Here is a 24,029-nt window from a genome sequence, read left to right as displayed (position 1 = left end):
TTTGTGTTTTTCATTTACAGATTATTGATGGGGAGTGTTGGAGAGTGTATCATAGATGCCTGCCATCACTAATCTAGGAGTTCCACATTGCCCTGGTGCGGTGGCAATAGGGGGTAATCTGGAAGAGCCGAAACTGTCACATCTAATGGATGCGGCAATTCTGGGTGGCTGCTGGCTGATATTTTTAGGCTGGGGGTGCCCAATAACCATGGGTATCCCCAGCCTGAGAATACCAGCCCCCAGCTGTCGGGCTTTATCTGTGCTGGTATCAAAATATGGGGGGATGCAACGCCAATTTTTTAAATTTTTCTTTTACTGTATGATATAGACCCGCCCACTGGCGTCTGTGATTGGAAGCCTGAGACACGCTGTCACTCAGTGTGAGGGCTCGTCTGACTGCAACCAATCACAGATGCTAGTGGGTGGGGAAAGCAGTGAATATGTATGAGCCTAATGAGCGGCCCAGGAAGAAGGAGATGCCAAATGAGCAATGTGACAGCCGCGCTGGTGTCTCATAAGTATGAAGTGCTTGCTCCAACCCCTTTGCACCGGATTCTGGTCCCTATTGACTTTTTATGGGGACCGGCATCTGGCCCCATACCGGGGATCAATCCCCCGCTGACCCAGAGTCAGGGTATCAAGAGGGTACTTTGGGTTTTAGAAACCTTTTATGGTTAGATTAAAAGTATTGGGCCGGCCTAAACTGCACGTTGGTGCACGATAGCGCTTTGGTGCACTCCTTTTAGTTTTGGAGATCAGCGGGGGTCCCAGACGGCACTCCATCCCTGATCACATGGGGGGTCTTCGTGGCACTTTGCGGTGCGTCCTTGCCCCCTTCTTCAGCTTTTATTTATTGAGCTTTCTTAATTGCATTCCAGCTTGATGGGTGAGTCAGTGCCGCTCGCAGTTGGCATTTCATACTCTATTTATAACCCTCGCTGTACAACAAGACCCCCGTCTCTTCTCTCCACCGTTGCTATGGCTGCTCGCCGGTGGCCTGGGGCGCTCTGCACATGTGTTTTTTGGAAAGGCACAGAGGAGGCCGGGGTGTTACCTGGCTGGGAGGACGACCTTGCTCCGAGAGAAGACACGTTCCCTTTACTGTAAGCCAATGACGATGCTCGGAGATTCTCTGTGCTCATTTATCCACTTTTTATTTCCAGGGCCCTTTAATTTACACCTGGCAGACATTAGACTTTCTGGCTCCAGGCCCGGCCTGCTCCTTTTTTTGTTATATTCGCCTCTATCTTGTTGCAAACCTTGATTTTTTGATACTTTAACATGGGCATAGAACATCCTCCTTTGTAGTTTGCTGTCCCTTTTGTAATGGGCTGGGCTGCCCCCCTTTTTTTTTTTTTTGGAATGGGCTGGGCTGCCCCCTTTTTTTTGGAATGGGCCGGGCTACCCCCTTTATTTTGGAATGGGCTGGGCTGCCCCCTTTTTTTTTGGAATGGGCTGGGCTGCCCCTTTTTTTGGAATGGGCTGGGCTGCCCCCTTTATTTTTGGAATGGGCTGGGCTGCCCCCTTTTTTTGGAATGGGCTGGGCTGCCCCCTTTATTTTTGGAATGGGCTGGGCTGCCCCCTTTATTTTTGGAATGGGCTGGGCTGCCCCCTTTATTTTTGGAATGGGCTGGGCTGCCCCCTTTTTTTTGGAATGGGCTGGGCTGCCCCCTTTATTTTTGGAATGGGCTGGGCTGCCCCCTTTATTTTTGGAATGGGCTGGGCTGCCCCCTTTATTTTTGGAATGGGCTGGGCTGCCCCCTTTATTTTTGGAATGGGCTGGGCTGCCCCCTTTATTTTTGGAATGGGCTGGGCTGCCCCCTTTATTTCTGGAATGGGCTGGGCTGCCCCCTTTATTTTTGGAATGGGCTGGGCTGCCCCTTTTTTTTTTGGAATGGGCTGGGCTGCCCCTTTTTTTTGGAATGGGCTGGGCTGCCCCTTTTTTTTGGAATGGGCTGGGCTGCCCCCTTTATTTTTGGAATGGGCTGGGCTGCCCCTTTATTTTTGGAATGGGCTGGGCTGCCCCCTTTATTTTTGGAATGGGCTGGGCTGCCCCCTTTTTTTTGGAATGGGCTGGGCTGCCCCCTTTATTTTTGGAATGGGCTGGGCTGCCCCCTTTATTTTTGGAATGGGCTGGGCTGCCCCTTTATTTTTGGAATGGGCTGGGCTGCCCCCTTTATTTTTGGAATGGGCTGGGCTGCCCCCTTTATTTTTGGAATGGGCTGGGCTGCCCCCTTTTTTTGGAATTGGCTGGGCTGCCCCCTTTATTTTTGGAATGGGCTGGGCTGCCCCCTTTATTTTTGGAATGGGCTGGGCTGCCCCTTTTTTTGGAATGGGCTGGGCTGCCCCCTTTATTTTTGGAATGGGCTGGGCTGCCCCCTTTATTTTTGGAATGGGCTGGGCTGCCCCCTTTTTTTGGAATGGGCTGGGCTGCCCCCTTTATTTTTGGAATGGGCTGGGCTGCCCCCTTTATTTTTGGAATGGGCTGGGCTGCCCCCTTTTTTTGGAATGGGCTGGGCTGCCCCCTTTATTTTTGGAATGGGCTGGGCTGCCCCCTTTATTTTTGGAATGGGCTGGGCTGCCCCTTTTTTTGGAATGGGCTGGGCTGCCCCTTTTTTTGGAATGGGCTGGGCTGCCCCCTTTATTTTTGGAATGGGCTGGGCTGCCCCCTTTATTTTTGGAATGGGCTGGGCTGCCCCTTTTTTTGGAATGGGCTGGGCTGCCCCTTTTTTTTTTTTTTTTTTTTTTTTAATCAAAGCGTACCCCACTGTGCAGGGGAACCGCAGCACGCCACAATTCAAGTTGTAGTTTCTCTGCACAACTGGATGAACTGGAGCAATGCAGTGCCCGGCGAGAAAGGTAAAGCAGCAGTAACGCGGAGTTGGCACTGCCATCCCTCGGTTGTGACTGTAGTAAAGCCGTTCAGTTTTTACTTCTTTCCTTGCACTTTTGGGTTAAGAATATCCCGCGTGAAGAAGTTTACTAAGAAGGTGGAGTGGTTGGATTGTGACAATTACTTCTGTGTGTAGCTAGAAAGTGTTTGCTTCTACCACCTCCTCCGGTATTAACTCTTCCACCGGGTGTGCGTCTACCATAGCAGGAAAGGAGACGATCCGTGCAGATATGTCCTCCCACGCTGAAGACTGAAAATCCCTACGGGGCAATTGGCCTCTTGCCTTTTCCTCATAGAGCTTTAGTCTTTATTACGTAAGTACTGTAGGATGATCTTGTTTAAAAGGTGTTCACTACCTAATAAAACCTTCCTTTGGGTTTGGGGTTCCCCTTCCAAGATGGTCATTTCTTGGCCAGAGTAGAGAAGGATTACGAAGAGCTCCTGTCTTGCTCTGGAGGACCTGTACTAATAAAAACCCCATTTTCATACCCTATTTTAGGTTTCGGGTTCTCGTTCCAAGATGGTCATTTCTTGGTCAGAGTAGAGAAGGATTACGAAGTGCTCCTCTCTTGCTCTGGAGGACCTGTCCTAATAAAACCCCTTCTTCATACCCTATTTTAGGTTTGGGGTTCTCGTTCCAAGATGGTCATTTCTTGGCCAGCATGGAGATGGGTTACGAAGAGCTTCTCTCTTGCTCTGGAGGACCTGTCCTAATAAAACCTCATTTTCATCACCTCTTTTGGGTTTGGGATTCTCATTCCAAGGTGGTCATTTCTTGGCCAGAGTGGAGAAGGGTTACGAAGAGCTTCTCTCTTGCACTGGAGGACCTGTCCTAATAAAAAAGGGGTTTTATTAGGACAGGTCCTCCAGAACAAGAGAGAAGCTCTTCGTAAGCCTTCTCCACTCTGGCCAAGAAATGTTCCTGTTCCAAGATGGTCATTTCTTGGGCAGAGTGGAGAAGGATTACAAAGAGCTTCTCTCTTGCTCTGGAGGACCTGTCCTAATAAAACCTCATTTTCATCACCTCTTTTGGGTTTGGGATTCTCATTCCAAGGTGGTCATTTCTTGGCCAGAGTGGAGAAGGGTTTCGAAGACCTTCTCTCTTGCTCTGGAGGAACTGTCCTTATAAAACCCCATTTTCATCACATCTTTTGGGATTCTCATTCCAAGGTGGTCATTTCTTGGCCAGCGTGGAGAAGAGTTACGAAGAGCTTCTCTCTTGCACTGGAGGACCTGTCCTAATAAAAAAAGGGGTTTTATTAGGACAGGTCTTCCAGAGTAAGAGAGAAGCTCTTCGTAAGCCTTCTTCACTCTGGCCAAGAAATTACCATCTTGGAACAGGAACCCCAAACCCAAAAGAGGGTATGAAAATGTTTTGTTTTTTTTTTTTTCCATACCCTCTTTTGGGTTTGGGGTTCCTGTTCAGAGGTCATTTCTTGGCCAGAGTGGAGAAGGGTTACGAAGACCTTCTCTCTTGCTCTGGAGGACCTGTCCTAATAAAACCCCATTTTCATCACCTCTTTTGGGTTTGGGATTCTCATTCCAAAGTGGTCATTTCTTGGCCAGAGTGGAGAAGGCTTACGAAGAGCTTCTCTCTTGCTCTGGAGGACCTGTCCTTGCCTACAAGGTGTAATGCCTCTTGTTTCCTGCGGGGTTGCTGCAGGGAAACTGCCAGGTTTTCACACTTTTATTGCTGATGATCACAAGAAGTCATGGTTAGGATCAGCTTATTGTCTAGGGATCCTCCTTATAAAGAGGGTTTGTCCTAAATCGAGAACCCTTTAAACTAGACCTATGGAACTTCCAGCGATCAGTTGTGATTTGCGCGCAAACCTCGCAGTAAGGGTTCAGTTTCCCTGCAGCACCACCAATGGTGAAATGAAGTATTACACCGTACGTCTTCAAATCACTGGGATGTCTACGTAATACAGGATGGGTCCTCCAGGGCGAGGATCCTGGACAGATTGATGATCAGACCTTGCCGGTGTTCTCTCCCCTCGGAGCATCCGTATTACTAAGGGGCTTAAATGTGCTAAACCCCAGATCAGGTGACTTAAGCCCTCTCAGCACTTGATCTGGAGTCAATAGGATATAATTAGCGGGTAGGCTACATGAATGGTGGGGCGGGGGGGAGGACTATGGCGTCTTTCTACATACAAGCCTTTCCGGTATAACATGAGCTTGCAGATGTGACCGGCTTCACACTTCGCTCTTTCTCCTCATTAATGTTATTTTAGTCATTGCCAGTAATTAGCCGTCCTGGTTTCTTGCTGCTGTCAGGATCCGGCTCTTTAGCAATAAGCACTTGTTCACATCACGTTATAGAGCCTGCAGAGGAGGAACGGAGGTGCTGATGAATGGGCCCAGCGCAGGATATCACTCCCATGATCCCACTGTAAAAAAAAAAAGGAGGTGTTTTTGATTTGCTTTTGCCCTCTGTTATTGCTTTAATGATAAAGGAAAAACTGTTTTGTTTTTATCCTTTCTGTACACCTGTGTGCCCTGCCACCTAGCAGCATTCATGCCTGTGTGCCCTCCCACCAACAGTATTCATGCCTGTGTGCCCTCCCACCAACAGTATTCATGCCTGTGTGCCCTCCCGCCCAGCGGCGCTCATCCCTGTGTGCCCTCCCGCCCAGCGGCGCTCATCCCTGTGTGCCCTCCCGCCCAGCGGCGCTCATCCCTGTGTGCCCTCCCGCCCAGCGGCGCTCATCCCTGTGTGCCCTCCCGCCCAGCGGCGCTCATCCCTGTGTGCCCTCCCGCCCAGCGGCGCTCATCCCTGTGTGCCCTCCCACCCGGCAGCATTCACGCCTGTGTGCCCTCCCACCCGGCAGCATTCACGCCTGTGTGCCCTCCCACCCGGCAGCATTCACGCCTGTGTGCCCTCCCACCCGGCAGCATTCACGCCTGTGTGCCCTCCCACCCGGCAGCATTCACGCCTGTGTGCCCTCCCACCCGGCTCATAGAACAAAATAGGGACGGCACCACCATTAAATATATATAGGTAATGGAAGTGTGCTTCAACCCATAAATAGAATCTGGAACACAAAACATGGGAAAGAGTGAGCACAACTACACCAAACATATACTGGAAAATCCAGGATAATGGAATCAAGCAAGAGGAGTCCCTTGTTGCATGCAAAAAGTGTGAAAAAGTTTATTAATAACACAGAGAAATATTGTTAAGACCATTTAAAAATGGGAAAGATCAAAAGAATGATCTACCCATGAGCAAATTGGCACATCACCAACCAAAACCTCATGAATTAATATAAAGCATACTAGCTCACAAAAGCAGTACCAAAGGACAGTATACAGCAGTACATAGTCACCAATTGTAGGATTCACATAAATATGGTACAGATCAAAGAGAGCTAATACAATACCAGGTAAGTAAATAGTGAGGGAGGTGGTGTGGGTGCGCCTGCCCCACGCGTTACGCCACCATATGTGGCTTCATCAGGGGTAAGTTGAGGAGTGACCAGAGCCTAAATATATATATACAAAAGGACCATTAATAATTACTAACCGGTGGGTTGAATAAACCACTCACCAAGCAGGTGAGGAGGGCAGAATCCTCTGTAATCTCCCTGTAAACAGGAACCAGGCTGTCGGCGTGCGTTCCACAGTGGAATGCAGCACCATGTGATCCGGTCATGTGACCGGAGTGACGTCAAGCCCCGCCCCTCAACTCCTATGGAGTACAGAGGCAGTTATCAGCGTCATTCAGAGTCTGGTATCACTAAGGATACCACAGATAAGACCCTGAACAGCAGATGTGCACATCTATTGGTTCCATAGTAATGTAATCCTTTTAGTGTAAAACAGGAAACTGGTCACCCCAGTGTGTGCTGAAACAAAAGAACGACTTAATATTTTCTCTGCAAGGACAATACACATTTAGATACAATATAATGCACAGGTGCAAAGCAACAGGAATAAGCAAACAAACAGGTATACAAATGGAGCAGAGAATGGGTTAATTGCAGACACAGTAAAGCATCCTAGAGAAAGTTTATATGGAATTCTCATGTTTATAGTGGAACAAAGAGGAGAAGGTAAGGGGAGCCCAATCAAAATGCAGGATAAAAGTGTCTATTTTTTATAGTACCCAGTAAATAAAAGATTCTCATTAATGCCATTGGGCATAACTGTATCAAGCTGGAAAATCCACCTGTGTGCCCTCCCGCCCAGTAGCGCTCACACCTGTGTGCCCTCCCGGCCAGTAGCGCTCACACCTGTGTGCCCTCCCGGCCAGTAGCGCTCATACTTGTGTGCCCTCCCGCCCAGTAGCGCTCATACTTGTGTGCCCTCCCGCCCAGTAGCGCTCATACTTGTGTGCCCTCCCGCCCAGTAGCGCTCATACTTGTGTGCCCTCCCGCCCAGTAGCGCTCATACTTGTGTGCCCTCCCGCCCAGTAGCGCTCATACTTGTGTGCCCTCCCGCCCAGTAGCGCTCATACTTGTGTGCCCTCCCGCCCAGTAGCGCTCATACTTGTGTGCCCTCCCGCCCAGTAGCGCTCATGCCTGTGTGCCCTCCCGCCCAGTAGCGCTCATGCCTGTGTGCCCTCCCGCCCAGTAGCGCTCATGCCTGTGCCCTCCCGCCCAGCGGCACTCATGCCTGTGTGCCCTCCCGCCCAGTAGCGCTCATGCCTGTGTGCCCTCCCGCCCAGGAGCGCTCATGCCTGTGTGCCCTCCCGCCCAGTAGCGCTCATGCCTGTGTGCCCTCCCGCCCAGTAGCGCTCATGCCTGTGTGCCCTCCCGCCCAGTAGCGCTCATGCCTGTGTGCCCTCCCGCCCAGTAGCGCTCATGCCTGTGTGCCCTCCCGCCCAGTAGCGCTCATACTTGTGTGCCCTCCCGCCCAGTAGCGCTCATACTTGTGTGCCCTCCCGCCCAGTAGCGCTCATACTTGTGTGCCCTCCCGCCCAGTAGCGCTCATACTTGTGTGCCCTCCCGCCCAGTAGCGCTCATACTTGTGTGCCCTCCCGCCCAGTAGCGCTCATGCCTGTGTGCCCTCCCGCCCAGTAGCGCTCATGCCTGTGTGCCCTCCCGCCCAGTAGCGCTCATGCCTGTGCCCTCCCGCCCAGCGGCACTCATGCCTGTGTGCCCTCCCGCCCAGCGGCACTCATGCCTGTGTGCCCTCCCGCCCAGTAGCGCTCATGCCTGTGCCCTCCCGCCCAGCGGCACTCATGCCTGTGTGCCCTCCCGCCCAGTAGCGCTCATGCCTGTGCCCTCCCGCCCAGCGGCGCTCACGCCTGTGTGCCCAAAGTCCCTCCCTTACCAGCCCTATGTAACGCTATTCACTAATATGAATATTTTTTAAAAAAAACTACTTATAAACCTCATTGTCCCTATGCTAATTAGCACTGGACTAGTTGCAGCGGTCTCAGACTAGTAGACCTTTTCCCTGTTATCATTCGCCTTTTGGTCGTGATTTTAACAAGCCGATGTCATCACTAGCTCCTGGAAATCTTGCGCATGCGCGTGGCTTACTTTGGCAGCGTCAGTGCGCCTCACAGGCAGGCAGGGTGGACTCCTCCCAGCTTCATTAGGCGCATTGCGCAGGACTATCTTTTGAACTTTTGGTCGTACGCAGTGTGGATAATGAAGCAATTTTTTTTTTTTTATTTTTTTTTGCCTTTCTGGCCCAATGGGCTTCCCTTAGATTTGTTTATTGATACAAAGGCACCCTTAAAGGATTCCAGCCCATAAGATCTGTATTTGCTGCATCTCCTAATCTCTGCAGCTCCTTCCTCTGCTCCTCTGTGTGTTATCAGAAACTTCTGTGCTCTGTGTGTCAGAAGATTGACATCCTCACATGTGGCCCCTTCCTTTATTTGGCCCCTGTGGCTTTTCATGCCCTCATTAAACTGCATTAAAGACCATTTCTGAACCCTGGCTTGTCACCATCCCTGCCCCTTCCCAGTCCAATCCCTTCTGCCATGTGATTCCAAAGAAATGGGCCTTTTTAGTTATTTATTGCTCCTCAGGGGCGTGTCTTTAAGCTGATTTGCATAATTACCCTGTAAGCCACGCCCCCTTCAAAATACATTTAACTAAAAGGCCCATATCTCTGGAACAGTATGGCGAAATTTAAAAAGACAAACAATTGAAAAATCAGGGAAACTGGGGGAAAATATTAAGGCAATAACTGGCCTCTTCTGACCCAGTGACCAGTCCCCCTTAAAGGGGTTTAGCCACAAGATCAATGAGTTAAGTGTTTTATATTAAAAACTTCCCTTTTTACGTAGAAGATATTTTTAGAATGTCAACAACACCAATTTTTTTTTTTTTTTTATTTATTAAATCCTTTTATCCTGCGATTTATTTCCCTGGTCATAGAGAGGATTTTCTTCTGACCCAAGATGATTTTTAATGTAACGCTTGGGGATTATAAACCTCTAAACTGGTTCTCGTATTAAAAGGCCATTAACACAAAAAAAAGAAGCTTTACGTAAAGATGCCATTAATTCTCCAATAAGCCGAGTACATGATATGTATTCAGTCCTAGGAGTAAGGAAAGGGTTGAGGCAATGAGTACATGTCCGCCGGAGCTGCCGCTCATCACCGAGCGTTGACTTTCGTTGCCCTTTTATTCTGGCAGGCGCAGCGTTTGCACCAATGTCAGGCGGCTGTCTAGACAGCCTCAATATTTTTTTGATACAAAGTGATGTCAATGTCGGTGACCCTCTCAAAATTGAGCGCCGACACCCTGGCAGCTTATAATTTCATGACTCGCTGCCGATCTGACCATGGTGAACGTTCATGAGGTCTGACTACCCGCCGACGTCGCCTCCTATTAGTTCTTTAGATTTATTGTCCCTTTAAAGAAGAACTGAGGGGCCGCAGCGCTGATTCAGTGGTACCCTTCACCAATCCTCAGAATAGAGGGGCAGAAGTGCTGATTCGGTGGTGCCCTGCACCAATGGTGAGGGATGGAGGGGCAGCGGCTGACCCTGAGGGATGGAGGGGCAGCGGCTGACCCTGAGGGATGGAGGGGCAGCGGCTGACCCTGAGGGATGGAGGGGCAGCGGCTGACCCTGAGGGATGGAGGGGCAGCGGCTGACCCTGAGGGATGGAGGGGCAGCGGCTGACCCTGAGGGATGGAGGGGCAGCGGCTGACCCTGAGGGATGGAGGGGCAGCGGCTGACCCTGAGGGATGGAGGGGCAGCGGCTGACCCTGAGGGATGGAGGGGCAGCGGCTGACCCTGAGGGATGGAGGGGCAGCGGCTGACCCTGAGGGATGGAGGGGCAGCGGCTGACCCTGAGGGATGGAGGGGCAGCGGCTGACCCTGAGGGATGGAGGGGCAGCGGCTGACCCTGAGGGATGGAGGGGCAGCGGCTGACCCTGAGGGATGGAGGGGCAGCGGCTGACCCTGAGGGATGGAGGGGCAGCGGCTGACCCTGAGGGATGGAGGGGCAGCGGCTGACCCTGAGGGATGGAGGGGCAGCGGCTGACCCTGAGGGATGGAGGGGCAGCGGCTGACCCCAGGAGGGATGGAGGGGCAGCGGCTGACCCCAGGAGGGATGGAGGGGCAGCGGCTGACCCCAGGAGGGATGGAGGGGCAGCGGCTGACCCCAGGAGGGATGGAGGGGCAGCGGCTGACCCCAGGAGGGATGGAGGGGCAGCGGCTGACCCCAGGAGGGATGGAGGGGCAGCGGCGGACCCCAGGAGGGATGGAGGGGCAGCGGCTGACCCCAGGAGGGATGGAGGGGCAGCGGCCGACCCCAGGAGGGTTGGAGGGGCAGCGGCCGACCCCAGGAGGGTTGGAGGGGCAGCGGCCGACCCCAGGAGGGTTGGAGGGGCAGCGGCCGACCCCAGGAGGGTTGGAGGGGCAGCGGCCGACCCCAGGAGGGTTGGAGGGGCAGCGGCCGACCCCAGGAGGGTTGGAGGGGCAGCGGCCGACCCCAGGAGGGTTGGAGGGGCAGCGGCGCCGACCCCAGGAGGGTTGGAGGGGCAGCGGCGCCGACCCCGAGGTGGTCATTAAGCTATAATCTGGGCCTATGGGGTATAAATGCTGCCATATGGGGGTCTGTGTTCATGGAGACCATGTAGGAGGTTTGAGCAGAATTATTTAACCCTTTGTGTTCAGTGCAGTGCGTCTCGTGGTAGCAGCGGTGTGTTGGGCCGCTCAGCCCCGCAGCGTGGAGGGTGCGCTCGGAGAGTTGTACTTTTTGGTTTTCCGCAGGTTTACAGTGTAAACAGTCATTATAGGGTTGGCCGCCATTCTGACGCTCGGCCCATTCTTTACCCGGAGAAGACAATTGTTCCATAGAGCGGAGGCGCCGTGTTCTGCGCTGTCACTTTCCATCAGTGCAGGTGGCAGGTGAGCGGAGCGACCTGGATTCTGTGTCCTTGGCACATTGTAAGGAGTGCTCTGCAAACATCCGGGAGACAGCGCCGCGCACCGCCTAAGTTTCCGTAAAATTCATGGTGGGTCCGAACTTTTGGGGCCTTTTAGTCCCTAGAGATCCATGTTCATGATCCTGCAGGTGTCCATCCCCGGGGTGTGAAGGACTCGTCCGTCCAGATATCATTTTAGAAATTCGTCCACGATAATGGAGGCCACGAATTTGATCTTTATTGGTAATTTTACTTTTTTTGCTTCATATTTTCGTATATTTGTATAATGACCCCCATCATCTTCTCTCCGCAGGTACTGACCGTCTATTGAAGAGGAGAACACGGATCATTCGCCATCGGAATTAACTCTTCGCTTCTTCAGAAATCATGTCTGGAAACTACGATGACGCGGTTGGGGTTGAAGTGTCCAGCGACAGCTTCTGGGAGGTAAAGACGTGGGTTTTTTGTTTTTAGGGTGTTGGTTTTTTTTTAAGTTACTCCTTTGCCTGAGCCCCCCACAAGAGATGATGATTGCACCGAAATATAGTGATCTAGCTTTCTTTTATCGATGTTGTAGAGTCACTTGGCTTGAAGGGGGACTGCCAACCTTGTTTGGTTGGGGCGCTAGCATTGTTTGGTTCGAGAAAGGTGCCACTGTCCTTGTTTGGTTGGAAAGGGTGCTGCCGTCCTTTTTTTGGTTGGAGGGGTGCTTCCGCCCTTGTTTGGCTGGAGGGGGTGCCTCCGTCCTCGTTTGGTTTGGAGGGGGTGCCTCCGTCCTCGTTTGGTTTGGAGGGGGTGCCTCCGTCCTCGTTTGGTTTGGAGGGGGTGCCTCCGTCCTCGTTTGGTTTGGAGGGGGTGCCTCCGTCCTCGTTTGGTTTGGACGGGGTGCCTCCGTCCTCGTTTGGTTTGGAGGGGGTGCCTCCGTCCTCGTTTGGTTTGGAGGGGGTGCCTCCGTCCTCGTTTGGTTTGGAGGGGGTGCCTCCGTCCTCGTTTGGTTTGGAGGGGGTGCCTCCGTCCTCGTTTGGTTTGGAGGGGGTGCCTCCGTCCTCGTTTGGTTTGGAGGGGGTGCCTCCGTCCTCGTTTGGTTTGGAGGGGGTGCCTCCGTCCTCGTTTGGTTTGGAGGGGGTGCCTCCGTCCTCGTTTGGTTTGGAGGGGGTGCCTCCGTCCTCGTTTGGTTTGGAGGGGGTGCCTCCGTCCTCGTTTGGTTTGGAGGGGGTGCCTCCGTCCTCGTTTGGTCTGGAGGGGGTGTCTCCGTCCTCGTTTGGTCTGGAGGGGGTGCCTCCGTCCTCGTTTGGTTTGGAGGGGGTGCCTCCGTCCTCGTTTGGTTTGGAGGGGGTGCCTCCGTCCTCGTTTGGTTTGGAGGGGGTGCCTCCGTCCTCGTTTGGTTTGGAGGGGGTGCCTCCGTCCTCGTTTGGTTTGGAGGGGGTGACTCCGTCCTCGTTTGGTTTGGAGGGGGTGCCTCCGTCCTCGTTTGGTTTGGAGGGGGTGCCTCCGTCCTCGTTTGGTTTGGAGGGGGTGCCTCCGTCCTCGTTTGGTTTGGAGGGGGTGCCTCCGTCCTCGTTTGGTTTGGAGGGGGTGCCTCCGTCCTCGTTTGGTCGGACCTCGTTTGGTTGGAGGGAGGGAGGCACCGCCAGCCTCGTTTGGTCATCCTCGTGCTGTGACATCAAACTTAAGCCATTGACATTGCCGACTTTTTGGGATAGCGCTATGTAAGGACGAGCTGCGCGCACACGACTACGATACGTCGCCCGTAGGATTATTTTCCGAATGGATCCGATGATCGACGTGCCAGAAAACCCTCCGCTGCCTTTGACCTACAAGACTTCTTTCTTTGGCCCGGCCATTGTTGGCTAGGTTCGTCTTTCTGACGCTCCCGCAGAGCCATGTTGTCCTCACTTTCGATCGTATTTTCCTCGCGGTATCGGCTTATTTGCCGTCTCGACCCATCTGCTTTGCGTTAGTTAAAATTTGCTGAGCCGTGTTCCCTTGTCTCTCTGCATTGTTCCAGCGGGGAAACCGTGATGTGAAGTCATCTGGAAGTTCTGTAGGAAACTTGTAACAATTACTGTGAGTCATGAAAGGCCAGGATTTCGCCCCGAAAGGAACTTATTAGCGTGTAAAAGGAAACTGGCTTTCCACAGTACTACAATACACGGCAGGGGTCCACAACCTGCCGCCCAACTACTGCTCCGAGCATGCTGCGGTTTCTGAGAATGATGCTCTTACTCGGTCATTTTCACCACATTCCCCCTCTGCAGTCTCTAGGTGTAGTTATCAGTTGTCTCTGAGCTGGTGGGTCTACAATGATGATGTCTCCCAAACACAGATATGAGGGATTCCTGCTCTCCTGTCTCCTATGAAGCCCAAGTTCACAAGCAGCAGCTGCATGGAGGGCATTTTTCAGCAGTACTGAGCAGTGCAGCTGTGAATCCAGATGTCCTCCATGCAGCTGCTGCTATCTTGATTCACAGCTGCACTGCTCAGTACTGCTGTATAATGTCCTCCATGCTGCTGCTATCTGGATTCACAGCTGCACTGCTCAGTACTGCTGTATAATGTTCTCCATGCTGCTGCTATCTTGATTCACAGCTGCACTGCTCAGTACAGCTGTATAATGTCCTCCATGCTGCTGCTATCTGGATTCACAGCTACACTGCTCAGTACTGCTGTATAATGTCCTCCATGCTGTTGCTATCTGGATTCACAGCTACACTGCTTAGTACTGCTGTATAATGTCCTCCATGCTGCTGCTATCTGGATTCCTAGCAACACTGTTCAGTACTGCTGTATAATGTCCTCCATGCTGCTGCTATCTGGATTCCTAGCAACACTGCTCAGTGCTGCTGTATAATGTCCTCCATGCTGCTGCTATCTGGAGTCACAGATACACTGCTCAGTACTGCTGTATAATGTTCTCCATGCTGCTGCTATCTGGATTCCTAGCTACACTGCTCAGTACTGCTGTATAATGTCCTCCATGCTGCTGCTATCTGGATTCTCAGCTGCACTGCTCAGTACTGCCGAAAAATGTCCTCTATGCAGCTGCTGTTATTTTTCAGCAGTACTGAGCAGTGCAGCTGTGAATCCAGAACTTCCTATAAAGCATTTCCCATTCTGCTCTTCATAGAATACAATCGGCAGCTGTAATGTGATCCCTCAGTGACCCTGCAGTGCGTTTTGTTTTGACCAAGCAGAGTGTATCATGAGTTAGGGGTGAGAAGTGGCTCATAAGTGGAGAAAATTACACACTTTATTACGGCTGTGACCATTTAAGCTACCGTAATTTGGTAAATCTTACCCCCTGTTTCATAGCTGTACCTTAGATTCAAATGAATGAAACCCTTAAGAAGAACCCCAGCCAAACCTGCAGATTTTGGTCGACCTCGGATCATGTAGTGTGTTTGGAGGTGTCCTGATTTTACCCCCCTTCCCCACCTCCCCCTTCCAATGTGACAAAGAAGGACCGCTATATTTGATTCCTACATGTCTCGTCAAGGGAGGTTTTTGACAGCACCTCTCTGTTGAAAACACATGTATGCTCTATTCTGAAGAGCGTGCATATGTATAAATGGAAGGGGGGGGGGGGGGTGACACACATTTAGAGGCAGAGATTGACCTGTTTCTCAGGGTGCCATGAGACCATTCCACAGCCCTGGATAGAGGCATAAGAAGGTAGTCTGTGTATACAATCTGAGCCTACAAAAATGGTTATGGTAGGAACTCCAGCTCTGGAGCACAAACTTCAGCTTTCACTGTTGAAACTGATAATATTCAGATAACGTTATAGATGTAGTCTTTAACTGTGGGATTAGGAGCGCGCTCGGTATATTGATCAAAGCTCTGTGTCATGGCGGGTTGCTGCTTCCAGGTCACACATTCACTTCCGGGGCTGTGTGCGTCTAGATCGTGCACTAAAAATACAGGTAGATGCTAGAATGTATGGGCTCCTTCTAGGTATGACCTAATTTGTCATGTGACGGGGGCGGGTTCAAAATGCAGCCCGGTTTTAGAATAAACATTCTTTTTTTTTCTTAAGTCCATGTGTGCATGGAGTTTATAATAGAAGTGGGGGTCTTTAGGGTAAGACCCCTAGATGGGGGTGAGGGGGGAGAGGGATGAGCAGATTTCTGTGCCTGCAATGATGTCTCCTCTGCTCATCCTGCTTCATGTAGGAGGAGGCTCAGGATGAGTGCAATGTGTCCTCATGCAGGAGGAGGCTCAGGATGAGTGCAATGTGTCCTCCTCTGCTGATCCTGCTTCATGTAGGAGGAGGCTCAGGATGAGTGCAATATGTCCTCCTCTGCTCATCCTGAGCCTCCTTCATAGAGTAGGAGGCTCAGGATGAGCGCAGTGTTGTCCCCCTGCTTCATGGAGGAGGAGGCTCAGGATGAGCGCAGTGTGTCCTTCTGCTTCATGGCGTAGGAGGCTCAGGATGAGCGCAGTGTGTCCTTCTGCTTCATGGCGTAGGAGGCTCAGGATGAGCGCAGTGTGTCCTTCTGCTTCATGGCGTAGGAGGCTGAGGATGAGCGCAGTGTGTCCTTCTGCTTCATGGAGGAGGAGGCTCAGGATGAGCGCAGTGTGTCCTTCTGCTTCATGGAGGAGGAGGCTCAGGATGAGCGCAGTGTGTCCTTCTGCTTCATGGAGGAGGCAGCTCAGGATGAGCGCAGTGTGTCCTTCTGCTTCATGGAGGAGGAGGCTCAGGATGAGCGCGATGTGTCCTCGCCCTGCTTCATGGAGGAGGCTCAGGATGAGCGCAGTGTGTCCTTCTGCTTCATGAAGTAGGAGGCTCAGGATGAGCGCAGTGTGTCCTTCTGCTTCATGGAGGAGGAGGCTCAGGATGAGCGCGATGTGTCCTCGCCCTGCTTCATGGAGGAGGTGGCTCAGGATGAGCGCAGTGTGTCCTTCTGCTTCATGGCGTAGGAGGCTCAGGATGAGCGCGATGTGTCCTTCTGCTTCATGGCGTAGGAGGCTCAGGATGAGCGCGATGTGTCCTTCTGCTTCATGGAGGAGGAGGCTCAGGATGAGCGCAGTGTTGTCCCCCTGCTTCATGGAGGAGGAGGCTCAGGATGAGCGCAGTGTGTCCTTCTGCTTCATGGCGTAGGAGGCTCAGGATGAGCGCAGTGTGTCCTTCTGCTTCATGGCGTAGGAGGCTCAGGATGAGCGCAGTGTGTCCTTCTGCTTCATGGCGTAGGAGGCTCAGGATGAGCGCAGTGTGTCCTTCTGCTTCATGGAGGAGGAGGCTCAGGATGAGCGCGATGTGTCCTCTCCCTGCTTCATGGAGGAGGAGGCTCAGGATGAGCGCAGTGTGTCCTTCTGCTTCATGGCGTAGGAGGCTCAGGATGAGCGCAGTGTGTCCTGCTTCATGGAGGAGGAGGCTCAGGATGAGCGTAGTGTGTCCTTCTGCTTCATGGAGGAGGAGGCTCAGGATGAGCGCAGTGTGTCCTTCTGCTTCATGGAGGAGGCAGCTCAGGATGAGCGCAGTGTGTCCTTCTGCTTCATGGCGTAGGAGGCTCAGGATGAGCGCGATGTGTCCTCGCCCTGCTTCATGGAGGAGGAGGCTCAGGATGAGCGCAGTGTGTCCACCTGCTTCATGCAGGCGGAGGCTCAGGATGAGCGTGATGTCCTCCTGCTTCATGCAGGTGGCAGCTCAGAATGAGCGCGATGTGTCGTCCTCCTTCATGCAGGAGGGAGCTCAGGATGAGCGCAATGTGTCCTCCTGTTTCATGCAGGAGGAGGCTCAGGATGAATGCACTGTGTCCTCACCCTGCTTCATGCAGCAGGAGGCTCAGGTAAAGCACAATGTGTCCTCCTGTTTCGTGCAGAATGAGGCTCTGGGTGAGCATGATGTGTCCTCCTCTGCTCATCCTGGGTCACCTGCTTCATGAATCAAGATTCTGACCTGCAGACAGCAGTTGTCATTGGTTGCAGTCAGACAAGCCCCCAGCCTGGGTGACAGTGTCTGCCTGCGACCAGTCACAGACGCCAGGATGGCTGGTGGGCGGGGAAAGCAGTGCATATGTATGAGCAATGATGAGCGGCCTGGAGGCTGCAGGAGCCTTGGTAAGTATGAAGCGCTTTTTTAATTTCTCGAGTGCCGGATCCGGATCAAACACCCGGGCACCTTAGACATCGCGCGGATCCGGATTTTACAGCCCATCACTATTCAGCAGCCATTAGGAAATTGTTGTAAGGACCTGATGAGGATGGAAGAGAAAACTGGGTCACAATCAGACGAGTGTTTTCTTCCGTGGCTCAAGGTCAGGCAGAATTTATCCACTTTGCTGCTATCGGATTCCTCCCAACACAGGCCTGGCTGTTCTGCACCGCGGCCGGCGCTGGATGACGATGACTCGCCCCACTGTCAGCGCTGCATGTCAATGAGGCCGGCGCCTCTCTCAATTGAGGCTGCGGGGACTGATGTGCGCACACGTGTGATGCCGACAAGGGCCTTGTAAAAATAATCACACCCCAGGAGAAGCCTCCCTCTGATACGATCAGTTATGTTCTCTTTTCATCACTCTGCACTGAATGGCCCTTTGACACGTCGCGGTGAATCTATAGAGGGAGCATTGCATAGACCAGGAAAACCAATTCCCTTCGGTTGGCGACTCGTTACAGCTCGGCTACAGTGCCTACAGGGGATCTGTGGTAGTCTGAGACACGCCCCCTGCCTATTGATTGGTTCAGACTGCTGCTTTCTCCTCCCACTACAGCTTGTCACTTTTTTGATTGGCTTACCAGGAAACCTCTACATAAAGAAGTTTTTATTACCTTTTTAAAGGGGGTTTCTAGTTTCAGAAAATCCTCTTCACCAGCTGCAATCTGTTTTACTCACCCTCCTCAGGTTCAGGGCGGAGTCTCCGCCGCTGTTCCTATTGGTTATTGTCTACAGCTTTGACCTCATGTCGACTCCTGCCCGCTGCAGCCAATCACTGAGCTCAGTGGCTCGAAGCGGCTTGTGACGACAAATTATGCTGAGCTCAGTAATTGGCTGCAGCGCTGTGGGCAATAATAGATAATCGGGAGCAGCGGCAGAAACTCAGTGCAGGACCTGGGGAAGGTGAGGAAAGCACAGTTTATTTTTTTAATAATACTTACTGAAACTAGAAAATCCGTTTAAAGGGGCTGAACGATTTCTAAACTATCGGCAAATGGCCCGATCCTGAGGGTAGTAAGCCTTAAAGGGGTATTCCCATCTCCAAGATTTGTAGTAGGAGTAATAATAATAATAATAATAACGGCGGCACGGTGGCTCAGTGGTTAGCACTATAGTCTTGTGGTGGCTCAGTGGTTAACACTGCAGTCTTGCAGCGCTTGGGTCCTGGGTTCAAATCCCACCAAGGACACCATCTGCAAGTAGTTTGTATGTTCTCCCTGTGTTTGCGTGGGTTTCCTCCCACACTCCAAAGACATACTGATAGGGACTCTAGATTGTGAGCCCCAATGGTTGCCAATGTATGTAAAGCGCTGTGGAATTAATAGCGCTATATAAATGAATAAAATTAATTTTTTATTATTATTATTATTATTATTATTATTATTATTATTATTATATACCTCCAATTAGAAATGTAGTATAGTTCTCCTGATTAGCTATGTCACTTATCTCATGTGCAGGGCATTGCAGTAGCCTGGGTATCCTTGGTTACCACCACAAGCAGCGGACACTAGGAGATATCGTAACCATGGATACCTAAGCTGCAATGCCCTGCACATGAGGTAAGTGACATAGCTAATCAGGAGAAATATACTACTTTTCTAATTGGAGATATTTGCTATGTCACTTACCTCATGTGCAGGGCATTGCAGTAGCCTGGGTATCCTTGGTTACAACCACAAACAGCAGACACTACAAGATATCGTAACCATGGATACCTAAGCTGCAATGCCCTGCAAATGAGGTAGATGACATAGCTAATTAGAAGTATACTATATTTCTAATTGGAGGTATTTGCTGTGTCTCTTACATCATGTGCAGGGCATTGCAGTAGGCTGGGTAGCCTTGGTTACAACCACAAGCAACGGACACTAGGCGATATCTTAACCATGAATACCTAAGCTGCAATGCCCTGCACATGAGGTAAGTGATATAGCTAGTCAGGAGAACTATACTACATTTCTAATTGCAGGTATTAGCTGTTATTATTAAGCCTAGTACATATTGAGATAGGACCTTGGAGCTTGCAATACCCCTTTAAGCCCCTATATACATTAGATTAAGGTATATGTTCTGCAGGAGCGGATGACTATCTAAATTGTACTAGATGCTTCTGTCTCATCTACCGTTGGGTTTGATGATTTTCAGTGTCTGGTTTTTTTTTTTTAGTTTTTTTTGTTTGTTTCCCTAGGGAATGAACCTGAAGCTGCTTGCTCCAGGTTCCCAATTAAAGGCACATGCACGCTCAATGCAGCAGAGCACGCAAGTGTTGATCTGACTATTTTAGTAAAGGGGAATTGGTATAAGCGGTTTTCTCTCTGCCTGGGAAGCAGCTTGCTTCCCCAGAAACCGTCTTCAATGCTTTGCTTGTCTGCAGATTACACCTACAAATTCGGAGCTGATGCCGAACGGTCTGGTTGTTTTTTGGTTGATTCCCGCGAAAGTTTGAGTTGCGTTGCCCTGGTCTGGTGTCCAGTCCGCACCTCCCATGGCCGCCGGCCTTCACCCCTATGCTTGGGCGCCTCTGACATTTGACGTCAGAACCATATTGTTCTTCTCCATTATGGAACCTTTACCCATCGAAAATATAGATCTGAGCTCCAACTCATTGGTGAAGTCCATCTATGCCTTGACCAATGGTCACATTTTACTGTTTCTGTTTTTTTTTATTTTTCACCTTTTGGGTCCAGTTCCTACCTCCGTCGCATTTTTAGGCTCAGAAATATAAAGAGACCCCTAGAAAAATGTAGTAGGGTCTGTTGGGATCCCATATGGAGGCTATCACATGAGTATGAACACAACCTTTATAAATCGACTCCAATCACTCCATTTATGGAGGAACTGAGGCGTTTTCAGCCTTTTCCCTTTCAAAATTGGCTGTTGGCCTTGTTCCTTTGGTGAGGATTTTCCCTGGTGGACTGGGGGTACACTGCAGAAGACCTGTTAAATAAACTAGAGCATTTGGGACTTGACCTCACGCACCCCCCCAGCACTCTGTGAATTCTTTAAATCCACGGTCTCTTGCGTTAAAATTATTTTTTTTCTTACAAAATGGTAGAAAAGGCATAATTTTTAGATATTAAGGGGGGGGGGGCTACAGTTGTCTAGGAGCAGAAAACTTTTTTAGGCTAAGTTCACACATCCTGTGTTTTGCATCAGTCACAATCCGTCGCCTTGGGGAATTACGGTAACCTGCAAAATATTTTGCAGGAATCCTGTATTTCCCCATAGACTTCTATTAGCGACGGATTGCGACTGATGACCCTGCGTTGCATCCGCTGCGTCGCGGTCCGTCGTTTTTGACTGACCGCCGAGCGGGTAGCAACGCAGAATGTAACGTTTTTCGGGCCGTCAAAATTAACGCGCCGCGCAGGAATCCGTCGCCATCCGTCAAGCTTGTAATGCATGTCTATGGTGCTGGATTCCGTCGTAATCCGTCTTACAACGGAATCCAGCGCAGGATTCCGTCATGCTCTACTGAGCATGCCCAGCATGCTTGGCACGCCCACTGGGCTGTCCCAAACACAGACGGATCATGACTGATCCGTCAAAAAACGGACGCACAGCGGATGTAACGGACGCAACTGATCCGTTTTTTCACAGGATTCCTGTGAAAGGAATCCTGTGAAAAACACATCAGTTGCATCAGTTGACATCTTGAAAATGACTGATCCGTTGCTGACGGACCTGACGGATTGAAAACACAGGATGTGTGAACTTAGCCTAAGATAGTAAAGAGGGGAGGGGGGCTACAGTTGCGTCTAGGAGCAGAAAAGGCATAATTTTTAGCTATTAAGGGGTGGCGGAGGTCAACAGTTGCGTCTAGGAAAGAAAAAGCATAATTTTTAGATATTAAGGAGGGCTACAGTTGTCTGGGAGCAGAAAACGCATTTTTTTTAGTTATTAAGGGGGCTATAGTTGCGTCTAGGAGCAGAAAAGGCATAATTTTTAGATAGTAAAGAGGGGAGGGGGCTACAGTGGCGTCTAGGAGCAGAAAAGGGATAATTTTTAGATATTAAGGGGAGAAGGGGGGCTAGAGTTATGTCTAGGAAAGAAAAAGCAGAATTTTTAGATATTAAGGAGGGCTAAGGTTGCGTCTAGGAGCAGAAAATGCGTAATTTTTAGATATTAAGGGGTGGCAGAGGTCTACAGTTTCATCTATGCGCAGAAAAGGCATAATTTTGAGATATTAAGGGGTAGAGGGGGGCACAGCGGCATCTAAGAGCAGAAGAGGCATAATTTTTAGATATTAAGGGAGGGAGGAGGGGGGCTACAGTTGCGTCTAGGAGCAGAAGAGGCATAATTTTTACATAGATCGTGGGGAAGGGGAGGCTACATTTTCATCTAGGAGTGCTGATTACGAATATACAAATTACCCTCTGGTATAACATGAGGATTTCCAAATGGATACCTTATCAGAAGCTCGAGACGACATGATTTATGCGGGGATGATCGCGTCTTAATTTTTTGCAAATAATCCCATTAATTTTTCTTCTTCTTCTTTTTTTTTTTTTTTTTTTTTTTTTAACACCCCCCCCTTCCCTTTTCCCATCACATTTTTTTGTTGTCATGGTGATATTTGAAAGCGAGATTAGAATACGTAGAAGAAGCTTTGCTTTTCCCGATTTGATGTCATGCTCGTCTTTGTGCGGCGCGCAGAACGGGGGCGCTTAATGTACATCGCGTTTTGTTTGACAAAATTACACCATCCAGATGCGCTCTGAAGCGTCGTACGATGAGTAATTCGGCAAATCTGTAAACCACGCTATTTAAGGAGCGAGGCGAAGAGTCTCGGCAGCCACGGGGTTAATGCCGCCTTGTTTTGCTTTGGATTACGTTGCAGGAATTTGGACTATTCGCAACCGGTATACATTGGGGATTCACAGTCCTCATTCAGTGACACTTCTGTCTTGTGCAACCCGGAGCCGGGATATAACAAGAGGAGCTTTCTGCTCGCCCCGCAGAGCATCGCGCTGCAGAGCCAGAGAGTGTTTATACAGGGATAAGACGTTATATAACCAGAGAGGGAGGGAGAGACTTGTCCAACCTGATTTCTGTCCTCCTTCTGTATGAAGCCATTTAGAGGGTTCTGGTCCCTGGGAGCCAGTGCCATTAATGATTTGGCGCTCTCGCCCGTACTCAGCAAAACAGATATGTGAAGAATGTGCCACTATGCGCTAGGGAGATGGTTATCATCGGGGTAGGGAGCAGTCACCGGGAAATGGATGATGGAGGGGAGAGGATGGGGGGAAAGGGATAGGAGATGTGACAAAAAAGGAAGGTAGACATAAAGAGAGTACAGCAAAGGGTATGGAAGAATGGAAAAGGAGATGTGAAGGGTAAATGGGGGGGGGGGGGGGAGGGTGAAATGAAGGACAGCCGGGGAAAAGGGGTGAAGGGAATGGAGGAGGAGTGATATGGAGGGAAAAGGGGAGTAAATAGGAGGGTGAAATGAAGGACAGCTGGGAAAAAGGGGTCAAGGGAATGGAAAAGGAGATGTGAAGGGTAAATGGGGGGGGGGAGGGTGAAATGAAGAACAGCCGGGGAAAAGGGTGAAGGGAATGGAGAAGAGATCTGAAGGGAATTGAGGGGAAAAAGAGGAGGGTGAAATGGAGGACAGCCGGGAAAAAGGGGAGGAGTAATATGAAGGGAAAGGGGGAAAAAAAAGGAGGGTCAAATGAAGGACAGTCGAGGAAAAGGGGTGAAGGGAATGGAAAAGGAAATAATGAAGGGAATTGGGGGGAAAAGGGAGGGTGAAGGACAGCCAGGGAAAATGGGTAAAGGAAATGGAGGAGTAATATGAAGGGAAAGGGTGAAAAAGAGGGCGAAATGAAGGACAACCGCTAAAAAGGGGTCAAGGGAATGGAAAAGGAATGATATGGAGGGAAAGGGGGGGGAATAGGAGGGTGAAATGAAGGACAGCCAGGGAAAAGGGGGGGAAGGGAATGGGGGGGGGAAATGAGGGTGAAAAAAAGGGGTGAAGGGAATGGAAAAGGAGTGATATGGAGGGAAAGGGGGGGGAATAGAAGGGTGAAATGAAGGACAGCCAGGGAAAAGGGGTGAAGGGAATGGGGAAAAAGGAGTGTGAAAAAAGGGGTAAAGGGAATGGAAAAAGAGTGATATGAAGGGGAAAGGAGTGCGAAATGAAGGACAGCCAGGGAAAAGGGCTGAAGAGATTGAAAGAGTGATATGAAGGGGAAGCTGGGAAAAAGGGGGTGAAATGAAGGACAATCGGGGGAAAAGGGGTGAAGGGAATGGAGAAGAAGTATTACGAAGGAAAATGCAGATGAAATGACGTACTGCCAAGAAAAAAAGGGTGAAGGGAATGGAAAAAGAGCAATCTAAAGGGAAAGGGGGGGAATGGAGGGTGAAAGGAAGGATTGCTGGGGAAAAGGGGTCAAGGGAATGGAAAAGGGGAGATGTGAAGAGAATGGGGGGAGAGTGAATAAAGAAGTGAATAGAATGAAAAAGGAGCAATTATGAAGGGAAAGGGGAATGAAAGGGAGGACAACTAGGGAAAAGGGGTGTGAAGGGAATGAAAAAGGAGCGAAGGAAAGGTGTGAAATGAAGGACAACCAAGGAAAATGGATGAAGAGAATGGTGAAGGAAAGAAATTGGGGAAGGGAATCAAAAGGA

At 50.6% G+C, this 24,029-nt stretch overlaps 1 protein-coding gene across 3 annotated transcripts in view; it reads left to right on the top strand.

Annotated features, from left to right (window-relative positions):
* Window positions 1–24,029, top strand: part of PACSIN2 (protein kinase C and casein kinase substrate in neurons 2) — a 90,322-nt gene that overhangs the window by 39,318 nt on the left and 26,975 nt on the right. For all 3 annotated transcript variants that reach the window (XM_075342155.1, XM_075342156.1, XM_075342153.1), the window contains exon 2: window positions 11,550–11,683. In XM_075342155.1, the coding sequence (XP_075198270.1) occupies window positions 11,624–11,683 (60 nt within the window). In that variant the 5' untranslated portion in view covers window positions 11,550–11,623. The remainder of the gene's footprint in view (window positions 1–11,549; window positions 11,684–24,029) is intronic.

This window comes from Anomaloglossus baeobatrachus, chromosome 4 (assembly GCF_048569485.1).
Source record: "Anomaloglossus baeobatrachus isolate aAnoBae1 chromosome 4, aAnoBae1.hap1, whole genome shotgun sequence".
Lineage (NCBI taxonomy): Eukaryota > Metazoa > Chordata > Amphibia > Anura > Aromobatidae > Anomaloglossus > Anomaloglossus baeobatrachus.
This window is presented reverse-complemented; position numbering and strand designations above follow the sequence as displayed.